Source organism: Lissotriton vulgaris, chromosome 9, assembly GCF_964263255.1.
Source record: "Lissotriton vulgaris chromosome 9, aLisVul1.2, whole genome shotgun sequence".
NCBI lineage: Eukaryota > Metazoa > Chordata > Amphibia > Caudata > Salamandridae > Lissotriton > Lissotriton vulgaris.
The window spans coordinates 1,226,040,564-1,226,056,515 of record NC_141697.1 but is presented as its reverse complement, the minus strand read 5'-3'; the positions used below and the strand labels follow the sequence as shown (position 1 = coordinate 1,226,056,515).

Here is a 15,952-nt window from a genome sequence, read left to right as displayed (position 1 = left end):
ACACCAGACAACATGACCACCCTCAAGCTCGCCACCCGAAAACACCACCAACTGATCCACGCCACCAAGAAAACTGCATTCAAGGTACGACTGGACAACAACGCACACAACAGCACGGAACTCTTCAACATCGTCAAAGAGCTCTCCAACCCCAACGCCGGAAACAACAACATCACCCCATCTCAAGACCTCTGCAACTCCCTCGCCTCCTACTTCCACAACAAGATCGCAGACATACACAACAGCTTCAGCACACAACCGACGCACCCCACGACCGCACCAACGCCCCCCACCACCACCGTCCGCGCCTGGACCCCGATCACCACCGAAGACACCATCCGTACGATGAACTCCATCCACTTCGGATCTCCAACCAACCCCTGCCCTCACCACATCTTCAACAAGGCCGACACTGTCATCGCACCCCATCTGTGGGACATCATCAACGCCTCCTTTGAGACCGCCACCTTCCCGGAGAGCTGGAAGCACGCCGAACTCAGCGCTTTACTGAAGAAACCATCAGCGGACCCCACCGAACTCAAAAACTACCGTCCCATCTCGCTCCTCCCGTTTCCGGCCAAAGTCATCGAGAAGACCGTCAACAAGCAGCTGGCCGCCTTCCTCGAGACGAACGGATCCCTCGACCTCTCGCAGTCTGGCTTCCGGGCCAACCACAGCACCGAGACCGCCCTCATCGCAGCCACTGACGACATCCGAGCCCTGCTCGACAATGGAGAAACAGCGGCCCTCATCCTCCTGGACCTCTCCGCGGGGTCAAGTCAAGTCATGGAATTTGTATAGCGCACTACATACCCAGAGGGTTTCAAGGCGCTTAGGAAGGAGAGGAGGGTTACTTGTCAAATATCCATGTTTTAAGTTGCTTTCTGAATGCTAGGTGGTTCTGGGTAAGGCGAAGGTACGTCTACCAGGCACACAGCAGGCAGCAGTAAATGGCACAAAAGCAAAGCAGCAACGATACCAGTGACGCAGCGACACTGTCTGTCACTGCACCCTAGTGCAGCATCTCAGCAACGTCGGAATCCAGAAGAAGGCACTAGAATGGATCATCTCCTTCCTCGCCGGAAGGACACAGAGACTCCGCCTACCCCCGTTCAGCTCAGAAGCACCGAAGTCATCTGCGGCGTTCCTCAAGGCTCCTCGCTCAGCCCCACCCTCTTCAATGTCTACATGAGCCCCCTTGCAGCCATCGCACGCCAACACAACCTTAACATCATCTCCTATGCCGACACGCAGCTGATCCTCTCCCTCACCAACGACCCCGCCACCGCCAGAGCCAACCTACACGAAGGGATGAAAGACGTAGCCGAGTGGAGACGAACAGCCGCCTGAAACTGAACTCAGACAAGACGAAAGTTCTCATCCTGGGCTCCTCACCCTCCGCCTGGGACGACTCCTGGTGGCCCCACGCCCTGGGCAGCGCACCCAAACCAACAGACCACGCACGCAACCTGGGCTTCATCTTGGACTCCTCCCTCTCCATGACCAGACAAGTCAACGCCGTCTCCTCGTCATGCTTTAACATCCTGCGCATGCTACGTAAGATCTTCCGTTGGATCCCCACCGAGACCAGGAAGACGGTCACCCAGGCCCTCGTCACCAGCCGACTGGACTACGGCAACGCCCTCTACGCCGGAACCACCGCCAAGCTCCAGAAGACACTCCAGCGGATCCAGAACGCTTCAGCAAGACTCATCCTCGACATCCCCCGACACAGCCACATCTCCGGACACCTGAGAGACCTGCACTGGCTCCCGGTCAACAAGAGAATCACCTTTTGCCTCCTCACCCACGCGCACAAAGCCCTACACAACCAAGGCCCAAGATACCTCAACAGCCGCCTCAACTTCTACACTCCCACTCGTCAGCTTCGATCGACCAGCCACGCCCTCGCCGCCGTCCCCCGCATCCGAAGAGCCACCACAGGAGGAAGGTCCTTCTCCTACCTGGCCGCCAAGACTTGGAACTCCCTCCCGACCCACTTCCGCCTGACCCAAGACCACCTCGCCTTCAGGAAGCAGCTCAAGACCTGGCTGTTCGAGCAGTAGCGGACCCCCCCTCCCCAAGCGCCTTGAGACCCTCTGGGTGAGTAGCGCGCTATACAAATGTTTTTGATTGATTGATTGATTGATTGATCTGTCTAAGGTTCTGCAGCAACTGACCAACAGTACACTTAAAACGTTCTAACAGAGAATAAGGAATGCAATGATACGTAAAGGTTGCACAAGTATTACTGGGTGACGGAAACATCAGCTCAATACTCACCACTACAAAGGTATATCTCAATCCATTCAATACAGATTCATCTCTAAAATTCAACAAAAGTGCAACTTTGTCAAGCTTGTCAAAACCACCAGTGAATGGAATTTGATTAATAATAGTACGAGCCCAGTGTTTAATATGCAAAATAATAAGTACCAGGAGCCGAAAACTATGGATGTATAGTCTTGATTCCACTTCATGCATCACCCTACTCCCCGTGCCACTTATCTGACTCTTGCAGGTTAATTTTCATCCGCTTTCTCCCTTGTTTCACTATTTTCCCATTGTTATCTCCCCTCGTCTTTCCTCCTAAACCTTTCTCTCTTTTGCTCTGGGTCAAAGTCTGATGATAAAAAAATAAGTCCTTGTCCAGACGAATGAGTACAGATGGACCCCACCTGCAACCACTGGCCCAAATTAAGCACTGTATGAGTCTGTGTAATAAATATTAATTGTATAAAGTCAGGGCACAGTCAATTTGTCCCATGTCCTTGTGTAGTCCTTACTGAAGATATAGCATATACTGTGATCAAGCATGTACAATTTTAAGCTTCATATACAAGGCAAAGCAATATGTGAAATGAACACGTTAGTGGAATCCCTGATAGCTACCAAAGACAGTCCTGAGTGCCCCAAAACTATTAGAACTGCAGACTAAACCTGTCATCTGAATCAAAGACACACCCACCATTTTTTGGGCAACAGAGCTGGGTTTCCTGACCATTCCTGCATCATCAGTGTCATGGGAGGAGGATGTAAAGCCCACAAAGGATGGTGTCTGTGAGAGGTACATCTTGACCTATCCTCACCCCCTCACCAACATGTAGGGAATGGAGAGGCTCAGATTGGTCAGGAGCAGTAGAAAGGTATGGTAGGGCCACATTCCTAAGTAAATATATTCCAGAAAGAACCTTCAGGACATAGGGGGTTGGGAGGGACAAAGTACCAAATCATCTGGGAGAATCTGAAGTAATGACTTCCTGAATAACAGGGCCCAGTAGCAGTGACATCCAGAAAAATACACGTAGCTATTAAGATTCCAAAACATTTAATGTACAGTGGTTCAATGGTAGAGGTCTACGAAGCTCAAAGAACAAGAAAACTGTCTCAGGATGTAACAGAACGAGACCCTAGACCTAGCTAGACAAAAGCTCTACAACAGACAACATTGTGCTCAGCAAAAAACACTAAAGGAAGTGAACAGATACCTGAATAAAGCTAAGAAGCCTTAAGCAAAACCTGCCTAGTACCCACAATAAATTAACTCCTCAGTCATATGAAAGTATAGTCAGATCCTGACCATCGCACCATACATAGAAAGTCGGAGGAAGTGTGTGGGGGTGGGGGTCAGTTCGCTGGATCCTCTCAAGTTCTACTCCCCGCGCTGGCCCTCTATCCCCGTGCGCAATAACACCCACCGCCCCCGCCGCGCCCGCAACGCCCTTTCCAGTCATGACTTAGACACCCTCCTTCGCTCATTTGGCCCTGGCCCTTTAAAACACAAATCTGCTACACACCTCCCAATCCCCACAATCCTCACAAATCCCCTTAGGCCCCCCACACTAAGCAACAGAAGTTCCGTCCCCAATAATCTCAGAAAAGTTCCCCTCTCTATAGAACACGCGATCTCCCCTCTATCCCCCAGACTCAAATGCATCCTACTCAACTGTAGATCAGCCCCGAGACACTCCTCCGACATCGCGGATCTCATCATTGCATTGGACCTAGACCTGGCCATCTTGACTGAAACGTGGCTAACTGAAGCTTCTACACCTATAATGGACATACTAGTCCCCCCCCCCAACTACCATATCATTAGGCTCGATAGGTCCGGCAAGTTGGGCGGTGGAATCGCATGCATTTTTAGGAGCCACCTCTCTGTTACCAAAATCACTTCCCCCTCCCTCACTTCCTGTGAACTCTTCTGCCTCGATATCTCCAGCATGGGCAAACCTGTCTGCTCTTTACATGTCTTCTACCACCCGCCCGGTGACAACCTCACCTTCACCCAACAACTCATGGACACGATCTCATCCAATGCCGGTCGACTGATCACTCAAATTTTCCTGGGTGACTTCAATCTACATTGGAACGATCATAAAGACGCAGTGGTGAATGGTCTCAAAACTTTCCTCAATGCGCTTGACCTCACCCAAATATGCACTAGCCCGACACACGACAAAGGCTCGTTCCTCGACCTTATTATCGCCAAAGAAGGATCTACCCAATTGGGGTCGATCCAACCCTGTGACTGGTCAGACCATCACATCATCACTTTCTTCATCAACGAAAAAGTTAAACCGCTCACGGCTCAACCCACCAAATCCAAGATCTGGAAAAGGGACTTGAAGAATCTCAACCCTATCTCACTTCCGACTCACACTTGCAGTCTCCTCCTTCCTCCGACTGGTGCCCTTGATGTCCAATCACTGACTGACCACTACCTCGACTCGATTAACTCAATAATTAACGAAGTAGCCCCCCTGCAATTGAAGAGAGTCTCCACCAAGAAGTCGAACCCTTGGTACGATGGCAGACTCAACGAAGATAGACGGGCTATGCGAAATGCGGAGCGCACCTGGAGATCTGATCCCTCAGCACTTCACCTAAAAACACTGAAGATCAAGAGAAATGCCTATTTTAGGAAAATCAAGCGTTCGAAATCTAACTTCTTCAGCCTCCAGTTGGACCAAGCAAAGAACCGTCCAAGAAAACTGTTCGAACTAGTCAAAACTCAAACTAAGATGCAGCCGCCTCAATCAAACAGCGCAACGAGCGATATTCCACACTGTGAAGACTTTTCTGCATTTTTCAAGCTAAAGACGGACAACATAAGAAGTGATCTCCTCATTGATGTAAGCCGTTACTCCAGACCCATCAGCATGACCACCACTCACCCGAAAAACAATGCTTCATGGACGTCATTCGACACCTACACTGAAGAGACAATTCTCAAGCTGCTTGGCACCTTGAAGCCCGCTAACCACTTCTCAGACCCCCTACCTGCTAATGCTGTGAAAGACTTCACACCCCTGCTCCTCCCACTCTGGACGAACATCATTAACAGCTCCCTTCAAGAAGGTCGCATCCCTGACTCCCTCAAGGGAGGGCAAGTCACACCCATACTCAAGAAACCTACACCTGACCCGGCTGACATGAACAACTATCGCCCTATCACCAATATCCCCACCTTGGCAAAGCTACTGGAGAAATGTGTACAAATCCAATTGACAAAACACATCGATCAGTTTGACCTCCTCAACCCTCATCAATCAGGCTTCCGAGCGAAACACAGCACGGAAACGGCTATGACGCACATCATTGATGACGCCCTCCAAATCCTTGATCGCAACGATTCCTGCCTACTCATCCTTTTGGACCTCTCCTCCGCTTTTGATACTGTCAAACATGAGAACCTACTGGAGCTGCTAAATACCAGAATGGGTCTATCCGGGACTGTCCTCAAATGGTTCACTTCCTTCCTACATAACCGGTCTCAGAAGTTCAACATCAACAACGTGCTGTCTTCATCGGTGCCTGTAACCTTAGGCGTCCCACAAGGCTCATCCCTATCCCCTACTTTGTTCAACCTCGTCATGGAGCCACTCACCACCTTACTTCAAGCATCTAATGTACACTTCCATATGTACGACGATGACACTCAACTTTACCTCAAGCTACAATCCCCGGAAGACATCAAGCTTCTGAACGCCACACTCAGAAACACCCAATCATGGTTGGCCGATAATCACCTCAAACTAAATGCTCTGAAAACTGAGTTCCTTCTGATATCACCTCCCACGAAGATTGCCATCACCCTGACCTGGCTCAAGGAACTAACGGCGTTCAATGTCCAACCCACCATCGTGGATTCTGCGAAATCCTTAGGCATTACACTGGACGCCAGGCTCAACATGCAGCAGCACGTTAGCAAAGCTACTAAAGGAGCCAACTTCCAAATCAACACCTTGAGGAAACTTAAACCTTTCCTCCCTGCTAAGGACTTCCAAACTGCTGTACAGGCCCTAGTTATCCCAGCATAGACTACGGAATTGTGGCCCTTAGTGGACTCCCCATTACAACAACCGCTCCCCTAAGAGCCTCCTTGAACGCTGCCGCGAGACTCATCACTGGATCAAGGAAACATTCGCATATATCCCCGGATTTAAAATCCCTGAACTGGCTGCCCTTTGAGGCCAGAATACAGCTGAAAATTGCCGTTATGACACATTCGGCCATTCACCACAAGTCACCCAGCTACCTCACCCATAAGCTGACTATATCTGGAGGCTCGAGAACCAATAGAAGTACAAATAATCTACTCCTGAAACCTCGTAGATTCCGGAAGGAAAAAACATGCAAACGCTCCTTCTCAGGAATGGCCCCCAGAATCTGGAATGCACTTCCTCCTGAAACAAGGCTTATCTCCTCCACGGCACTTTTTAAGAAAGAGGTAAAAGCCTTCCTTATGGCCAAGTTCACCTGAACTCTCCCGCTGCTGGAACAGAGACTGCTGCACCGTTGCCGCTGGACTGGTTACCTGATTGTTTACTGGTACTATCCTTGTATATGACTTATCCTAGTATGCTACCGTCTACTATATTGCTCCTAATAGTTGTTCCAATTACCCTCCTGCTGCCCCTACCCTCTTCCCTGCGAGCTTTGAGAAAGAGGTAAATGTCTAAGTACACCTGGTCACTATTGCTGCGGGTCTCACGACTCGGGACTGTTTCGCTATCATCATTTCCATGTCGTTTATTGGTTTTATATATGTACTGTTGCTACCCTTTACTGCTAGGCTACCATATTGTACCCCATAGTGGATTTATACACCCTCCAGTTGCCCCTACACCTATTTCTGTAAAGCGCTCGGATATCTGCAAAGATCTTGTTCGCGCTATATAAAACTTTGAATAAATAAATAAAAAGCTACTTTTTCCTGTACAGATGTTTCACCTGCAAGCCAACTCTCTCAGAAAGGACACCATCAGAATTCTCTTCTTCCAAAAATGTCAGCCAAGCTGAAGAACAAGTTCATCATAAACCAGAAATCTCCAGTCATCCTTATCCTTCTTTAAGTGTTATATTTGTACAATAGACACCACAATATTAAGAATAGCTTACATTCTTACCTGCCCGATTCACTTTTCCCCATGTAACCGTGCTCAGAAAAGTATTAAGGGAGGCATTGGGACCTTCCCCAGTGATTGCATCTGCTACCAAGATAGTGTTATTTAAATCAATATGTAAAACAAGTTTCCTTGGTCTTTCTCTCTGGGATTCTTCAGACGCGGACTGGCTGACACAATTTTCAGAATCAGAAATCTCATCTTTTTTCATATCCACACTTTTCGTTTTTCTTCTCTTTGGTAACTGGCTCCTAGAATTGCCAAAGTTATTAGAACTGCCGTGGTCATTTGGAAATTCCTGGTTAGTTGAATTTTCCATACTCTGTCTACCTTTCGTTTAAATTATGGGAATCTGCCTCCTTTACAGAAAATTATACTCTACCAAATAATTTTCAGTAATCCCCGATATGTCAAACGTTCTTAGATAATTCTCCTGAATATAATTTACTTTACTTTGGAATGTTTTAGTAAATATGGCTCTTTAAAGGCTCTATTAATGTATAGGAGATATTTTAAGAGTGATGTGCAACACAGTTTACAACTGATGGAGGCACAGCACTCACTTTTGCGGTTAGCTTCAGCAATTCGATTTGGGAATATTATTTAATCTATAAAGCAAAAGAATATGCTCACAAACTAAATCCCATCATTATAAAATATTCTGGAAACAATTATTCGCCAAAAAAAAGAGTGGTACATTTTACCTTATGAATTAGAAACAAAGAAAAGTGACACTGTATCCCACAGGTGAGTGAACATTTTTGCCTGTGAATCAATGCATACTTTTACTGATAAAGAAATCGAGGTACGTGATCTAATTCAAATAATTACGTTTTAGAGCTCTGAGGCAGCCCTCGCAGATGGTGGTCCCATGGTTAATTATAAACTAGGTTAGCCTGTCAAACACAAGGACTGGCACGGTGAAAACGGGGGAATGCCTTAACACCGCCACATCCACAAGTTCACCTCGGTAGTTTCTATAATTTGCTCCCCAAACTGCAGAGCTTTGATTAATTCAAATAAACTGTTAACTGGAAGGCGCTACAATATTTTATACCTTCAATTTTAGCACCATGAGCCTAGACTAGCAGTGCCTTTAAAGCGCCACTCTCATACTGTAGTAGGGACTAAGTCAATATTGATGTATATGATGAAGATCCTGGGAACGTCTCTCCACCACCCACCTCCAAACGAGGAATCTTAAATCTTTAAATAATTGCAGTCTAGTGATTAATTTACAATAATCCTAATACAATTTAAATAAATTACGAAAATAAATTAAGGTCACAAACTGGCCTGGTCACGTTGGCATATGTGGAATAAGGCAACATACATAGGTCAATGAATACAAGTAAATCTTATTAAAACAAAGCAAAAAATTACAAACGGGTGGCTAAAGAGTCGGGCTTTTAAACAGTTAACAGCAACGGGCGATGTGCATGTTAATAAGGTATTAAAACAGTATGTTCTTGGAATCTCAAAATTAAATGCCTTTTAAAATCAATGAATTACTCCAAAGCCTCTAAAGTGAGACAAATGTTCAGGAAGTTGTTAAAAAAGGACAGGAAAAATCGTAAGGTATTTTAAAAATGCCCCAGAGCCTCCCTGCGGTCCCCCACTGCGACCCCAAATAAATGAATACAAAGATACTAAAAGCTGCGCCCTCAAGGGAGAAGAGAGCAACAACGCCCAAAGGAAGGAAAGAAGCCGGCCGGCAAAGAGACCCGGAAGCAAAGACACCGGAAGTGGCGACACTGAAGAGAGACTAGACCAGTGATACCCGGAAGTAAATGTGCAGCCAATGAAAGTAAACACTGCAGAGGCGCCTCGAGGGGGAAAGCCGATTACAACACAACCTGCAAGCAGGGCAGACTTGAAAGGACCTCAGACAGAACAAGCATTGGCAAAGCCAATAGGTCTCTCCTGTAGGACGTATTGGCTTTGCCATTGGTTTCAGCATAATATATCACTGCCAAAGGCATAGCTGCCAAGGTTTCAGATTTCTATGTGTGACATTTTTATAATTTCTGTGCAATTATGAGTGACAATTTCTCGCAAGCAAAACCAAGCAATGAAGTCCATGGGAACGAATAAATATTACAAATTATACTCTTTTGAGCTGTGAGAAACTCTAAAAAGATCTTGAAACTGCTGCAGAGCACCTGAAATTAAAGTTTCCTATTGATCACAAAATGTCTGCTTTTTATACCTAGGTGTTCTTTGTATTCTGGGGGTTGTATGCCCATGCATTATTATAGGAAAGGAGAAAACTATTAATCTCAGATTCCAAAGTATTTAGGATTAACAAATCAGGATTCACAGTGTTACAATTCACATGAAGCACGCAACAGGAAGCAGCTACGGATAGGTCACATTATAGTACTTGGTGTCATGTGACACAGAGAGCCAGCCACCCTTTGACACAAATGTCACCTGATAAGTTATGTAAACCCTTCTCCCCACCAGGGGCGCAACTAGGTCTTAAGTTCGGGGGGGGGCTAACATGACATACAAAGGGGCGTGGTTAACATGTTAATCAATGGGGGCGGGGCTAAAATGGCAGACAATCAGGATCGGGTAATGCTCAGGCCAAGCTAAGAAAAAGAAATGGCAAATTCTGCATTCAAAACTAGACAACAATCAGTTTTATGAGAATTCAATTGGAGAACAGAGGGTAATGTGAACCATTTATATAACAGACAAGGGATATGTTCATCTTGCAATAAAGTGTCACTCAAATACATTAAATTGTCTCACAACGATATTATGTAGATGGTTAAAATTACAACCTTTTTTCCAATGGAATGCCCATGAAACTGGGTCAAAAGAGCCCAGAACAACATGCTACTCTCTCACAGATATAATTCACACAAAAAAAGGGGACTCTGTCCACCCCGCAAAGACAGAGAAGGAATTTGAGATTTTGCAATGTGTCCATTTGAAGTGTTGTTACAAACTATAGCATCAACAAACATTAATTTATTGGCAGCACAGACATTAAAGTGTGGTGCTTTAATGTATAGGCAGTGGAAGTAGTGTGCAGCAGCACCCCCATCATCACCATGCTGGAATTCAGAGGGTGCATGAGAAATAATAAAGCATTTACATTTTGATAATATCATGTTACATTTGCTGTTCTTCAAAAGACAGGTCAATTGCCAGGCTGTTGATACTGCTAAAACACAGAACTTGGTAATTGTATCCCTGCCACAAAGTTCCAGTCCTCACCTCTTCGGCTGGCGCAGCTCCTATTATAATTGCATTTATATAGCGCTCACTAACCCTGATGAGGCGATTAAGAGCTTTTTCGGTGAGTAGCACGCTACTCTGTGACCCATAGAGGATCAGTGGTGAATTAGTATAATGAAATATGAAAGTAATTTGAGCATTGGACATGTTAGTCTGTTATTTGGATTGAGAAGGATAGCGCAGGGATAGAAGAGGGAAAAGGTTTGCATTTATATTGCACTTACTACCCCATATGAGGTGTTGAAGCGCTTTTTGGTGGGTATCACGCTACTCTGGAACCCAAACAGAATTAGTGGGGACTGATATAGGGAAATATGAAATTAATCTGAGTGGTGGAAATCTTAGTCTTTTATTAGTATTGAAAAGGAATAGTGGAGGGATAGAAAAAGGAAGGGTCTAGAATGTGTTTTTTAGGGGAGTTCATAGCAGTAGGAAGGGATTTGGGATGGAGGTGGAAGAGTCAGAGGGAAGGGTTTAGAAAGGCTTGTTTGGGAGATCTGAATAGTAAAAGAGGTATGAGATGATGGAAGGAGGGGTAGAGGAGAGAAGAGTATTGGGTTTAGGATGAATGAAAGAGTGTAGGTAGAGAATATACTGATAGAGGTATAGGGTTAGAAATAGGGCAGTGCATTGGAGAGATTAGTAGAGTGAGGTTTGAGATGAGTCAGAGTGGAGGTAGGGAATATATTGCGAGAGATATATGGTGAGATCTAGGGTAGTGCAAAGTAATCAATATAAAGATACGCAAGTACATGAAAGGTATCTAAATGCATAAGGAAGGGAATCTATGTAGAATAAAGTTGCATTTAATAAACTAAGACTTTCAAATGGTGTTGTACTTGTGTGTTTGTGTAAGGTGTTAGATTATTCCGTACCATTACAGACCACTATCCCGCCTGAAATAAAGGAAAAAGCAAAAAACCTGTATTTTCACTCTATAATTCCTTCCACCAAGCTGAATCTGTTATCAGTTTCATATCTATAGCACCAAGAGGCTCCAGGCGTACATGTTTAACAAATGGCCAAATAATACTGAAGAATGAAGAAAATAACAAAATGAGACCACACACAAGCCAAATTGTCTAGTAAACAAAATATGAAATGAAACTAAGAAAAAGTAATTATCCTAGTCTAGAATTATGGCCTGGGAACAAGCCTGGTGTTATATATCAGCGTAACAAATTGGGCCTGGCTTCAGATGGAGGAAATTCTTACAAAGAACCAGTAGCGGTCAGTGGTAGGAGTGCTGCTGGGCGGTGACGTGGGGTGGAAAGGGGCAGGGTGGGGGGTAGTAAACTATGGAATACAGCCAAATACAGGTAAGTAAACATAAAAATAAATAAAACGAATGTCGTTGCGTGCACTGCATCGCCAAATGCAATGCAGTGCGCACAACAAAATTTGTTTTATTTATTTTTATGTTCTTAAATTGTGTATTATGATGATGTAACAATTGAATTACTGCACAGTGAATGCTTAAGATTTGCAGGTATTATCGGTCTTTATTGAGATGGAGGGTGAATCGAAGAAAAACGTGAAAATATACAAAAAATCCACAAATAAACTTACGAACCTGAATACAATACACATACCACCAATCCAAACCAAGAACATGGTAGATATATTTGGCCATCATCTGTTGTTACAGTACTGCGGACTACTTGAGAAAGGCCAACCTACCCCTTGACTTGATGTATTAGAAATGGGCCCCATATGCTTCAAACAACATCCCATGGACCCCCCCCCCCCCACCTGTGGCACCACTGGTCGGGCCACTCAGCAGATAAGGGGGCTTGTTCTGCTTCACATCAGCATCTCATCTCTTGCAAGGACATGCCAGGCGCTCCACCGCCTCAAGGCCACTTGCTGAAAATGAGGCTACGATCTGCTTTGCAACAGCATCACTTTCAAGTACCACCCTTCCATAGTACCACTGTCCAGCCCACTCAGCAGACGTGGGGGCAGGTATCTGAGGCATCACTGCCCCAAGCCCACACAGCTGAACTGAGGCCTAGCACGCGCTCCTGACCACCACCTTCATTACACTTTTGGTGTAAGGTGAGGACACACCAGGTGTCGCACAACTTCACAGCCATCATTCTCAACGCAGGATCTCTGCTCTCACTTCACCATGTGACCCTACAGCCCACACAGGAGTGCAAAAACCCAATCCAAGCACCTGCATCCATCGATGCACAAACATTGTGGTGTACCAGGGCCCAACATGTTATTTCCAACCAAGTAACGCCCTCCAGTGGCAAGATTTGTTAAAAATAGTAAAATCGGATTGATTATAGAACGGACGAGTCAAGCATTAAATTAGAGTTGCTTTCTGCTCAGCTGGTAGCGCCTTCCTATTAGAAGTTGGGCCACTGTTGCCAGCATCTGGCGACAGCGCAACCCCAGGTACCAACTGTAGGTGCTTCCATGCACCCTACCTCAATGTGCCGCTTTCATAGCCAGCACAAGCACTGTCACCAGTGCCAAAACCCACTAGGTGCTATATCCGTGCTTACGCACATTCACAGCTCCTCTCCACCCCAACAATCACTTCCAACCAATGAAGGGGCCATAGGACGCAATGAGCAGCACTATCGTGCTCCCCTATTCACTGTGTTCAGTCGGGAAACTGATGCGTGTAAACCCGGGATGTACTGCGCGTACAGCGCCGGGTCACATGAAGAATGCCTGTACAGGACCCACAGGATGCAAGTGTGGTGCTCTTAACACAGCCCTCTAACATTTACCATTGCAATGTGTCTCCTCTCCTCGAGCAGATCTGCGGGTTGAACAATGCTCCAAGTACAGACTGGATACAAGTAAGGACAGCTCCTGGAAAAAAAATCAGTTGAGGTGTTCCTCGAAAAGCTGTGTACAAAATGCGCAGGGCAGGCGGGGTCTCACTTGAGAGGCGAGTCATGAAACACAAGCTCACACAGCAGGACTCCTGGAGCAGAGAGTGCGAAGATGTGCACAGCAGGGGGAAAGGGATGGCCAGTGCAGGTGACGCTTTTCCTTTGTAAAGGAATTCCTGCTGGCGTCATATCTCCCTGCTGTGCACATCTTCACACTCCATGCTGCAACGCACATCAAACGTGCTTAGGTGAAATCCCTGCTTCAGGCAAGGAAATCACCTCGGTGGCACCCCTCTTAAAGAAAACAAAAGGTAGGGGGCAGGGAGGGTCACTGAAACCTTCAGAGGCGGCTGGCTCGGGCTGGTTCTGGGCCTCTTAGAAGGGGTCATTAAATCACAATCTCGGATACTAAAGCATCCGAGAATAAAAGTGGAGCCTTCAATACAAATGAAACTGGAGAAACGGTTTTAATACTTTCATTATTTTTACATAATTGTAAATCAGGAAAGTGTGTCGGGCTGTCATCTGAACCTTGGCAGCCCGGGCTGAAGATGACGACAGGGGGGGCTGAAGCCCGTTCAGCCCAATGGGTGTTGCGCGCCTGCTCCCCACCATAATAACAAATAGATACAACCAGGCCTGGACCGACCCAAAAGCAGCAGCAAATGCTGCTCAGTGTGCACCTCCACCCTTCTGCCAATAACAAGGATTACTGCCTTCACTATTGCTCTCTATTCTGCAGCAGATCACATGTAGTTCCAACTGTACCAGTCACTTACTTTCAGGGTTACCACATGCTCTTTTTTACTGGCATGACCAGTATTGTATTGCCCTGGCTGTTATAAAAATTCTGAGAAGCTCTGAAAGTTGATATTTTTCCCCTCATCATACTTTAAACAGTAAAAATGAAAAAATGTGGAGTTTTCTGGAGCTGCGAAGTTAATAACTGGCTCATAAATAAAGTAAAGACAGAAAGTAAAGTCCCTATATACACTTTACAAAGGCATTTTTTTTTATAACTCACTCATGCTTAAGCCTTAAATCGACATGGTCTCTGGTGCAGAGCAGAGTGCAGTAGCACAATGCTGTCTTTTAAAGACAACTTGGGCACCTGGTCACAGCGTGACCGGACAGATGTGCCCCAGCACCGGGCCGGCAGACAATTAAATAACAGACCCTGCTTTAGCCAGCCTTTTGCCCACTGGGCCCCTCTGGTCCCCCAGTCAGAACCGGTCGCTCCACCCGCTCCTGGCCGCACTCTACCTGTGCCAGACTGTGCCCTCGCCCTGCTCTGCCTCGTGTGATATCCTGTACCTGTGGTGTCCTCTACCTGTGCCAGACTGTGCCCTCGCCCTGCTTGCTTCGTGTGGTATCGTATTTGCAGATTGAAGTAGTACCTGTGCCAGACTGTGCCCCTCGCTCTGCTTTGATTACTGTGGTATCGCATTTGCCGCTTTGTTCAGTATCTGTGCTAGATTGTGCTAGACTGCGCCCCGATCTCGCCCTGCATTGTTGTTGTTGTTGTTTGGTGCCATTTTGTGCCCCAGCCCGGCTCTCCTCCCCGCTCCCTGCCGCTGCTCCCCCGCGGCCCCACCCCCGCTCCCTACAGTATCCACAGCCGATCCCCTCCCCACTCGCCACCCCGCTCCTGCCTCCCAGCTGCTCCTCCCTCGCTCCGCCCCCCACCACCATCCATTCATGGCAGTGCAATTTACGCGCAGCAGACGCGCCCTATGCGCGCCGAAGGTAAGCCCGTCTACGCCCATCCGCGCCTGGACCGCGCCCAGCGCCAGACCCCCTGGCCCCCGCAAAAACCACTCCACCCGCCTAACATATGACGCCGCCACCCTCTCTGCACTCAACACCGGCCGACTCCCCAACTGCCACCAAGCCGCCCCAGGACGCACCCATGGACCCTTCACCTGCCAATCCTGCAAGTTCTGCTGCATCAAGAGCCAATCCACAACCACAAACGCCAAACAGAGCTCAAACAACAACCACCTGAAGTGCATGCTGCTCAACACTCTCTCGGTCCACAGACACGCCATCAAACTATGGAACCTACTCGACACCACAACACCGGACGTCGCCTTTCTTACAGAAACCGGGATGAACGCCTCATCAGCGCCCGACATCGCGGACGGTTACAAGATCATCCATAGGGACCGCATCAACCAAACAGGCGGAGGCATTGCCATCGTCCACAAGAACACCATCCGCATCACAACCAGCTCCGACGACCCCCTCACAGCCGCCGAACACCTTCAGTTCCAGATACACACCGACCCCAAGACCACACTTAGAGGCACCCTCATCTACAGACCACCAGGACCCCGCACACAATTCTGCGAATACATCACTGACTTTATCAGCCCACACGCCCTCCCCTCCGAGGACTACATTCTCCTAGGGGACCTCAACTTCCACTTGGAAAAGAAC

At 47.0% G+C, this 15,952-nt stretch overlaps 1 protein-coding gene across 1 annotated transcript in view; it reads right to left on the bottom strand.

Annotated features, from left to right (window-relative positions):
* The window catches only part of LOC147693109 (uncharacterized), a 102,357-nt gene extending 93,210 nt beyond the window's left edge, over positions 1-9,147 (bottom strand). Inside the window, exon 1 of the mRNA XM_086939362.1 lies at positions 7,413-9,147. Within this exon, the coding sequence (XP_086795488.1) occupies positions 7,413-7,728 (316 nt within the window). The 5' untranslated portion in view covers positions 7,729-9,147. The remainder of the gene's footprint in view (positions 1-7,412) is intronic.
* Positions 9,148-15,952: the final 6,805 nt, after the last annotated feature.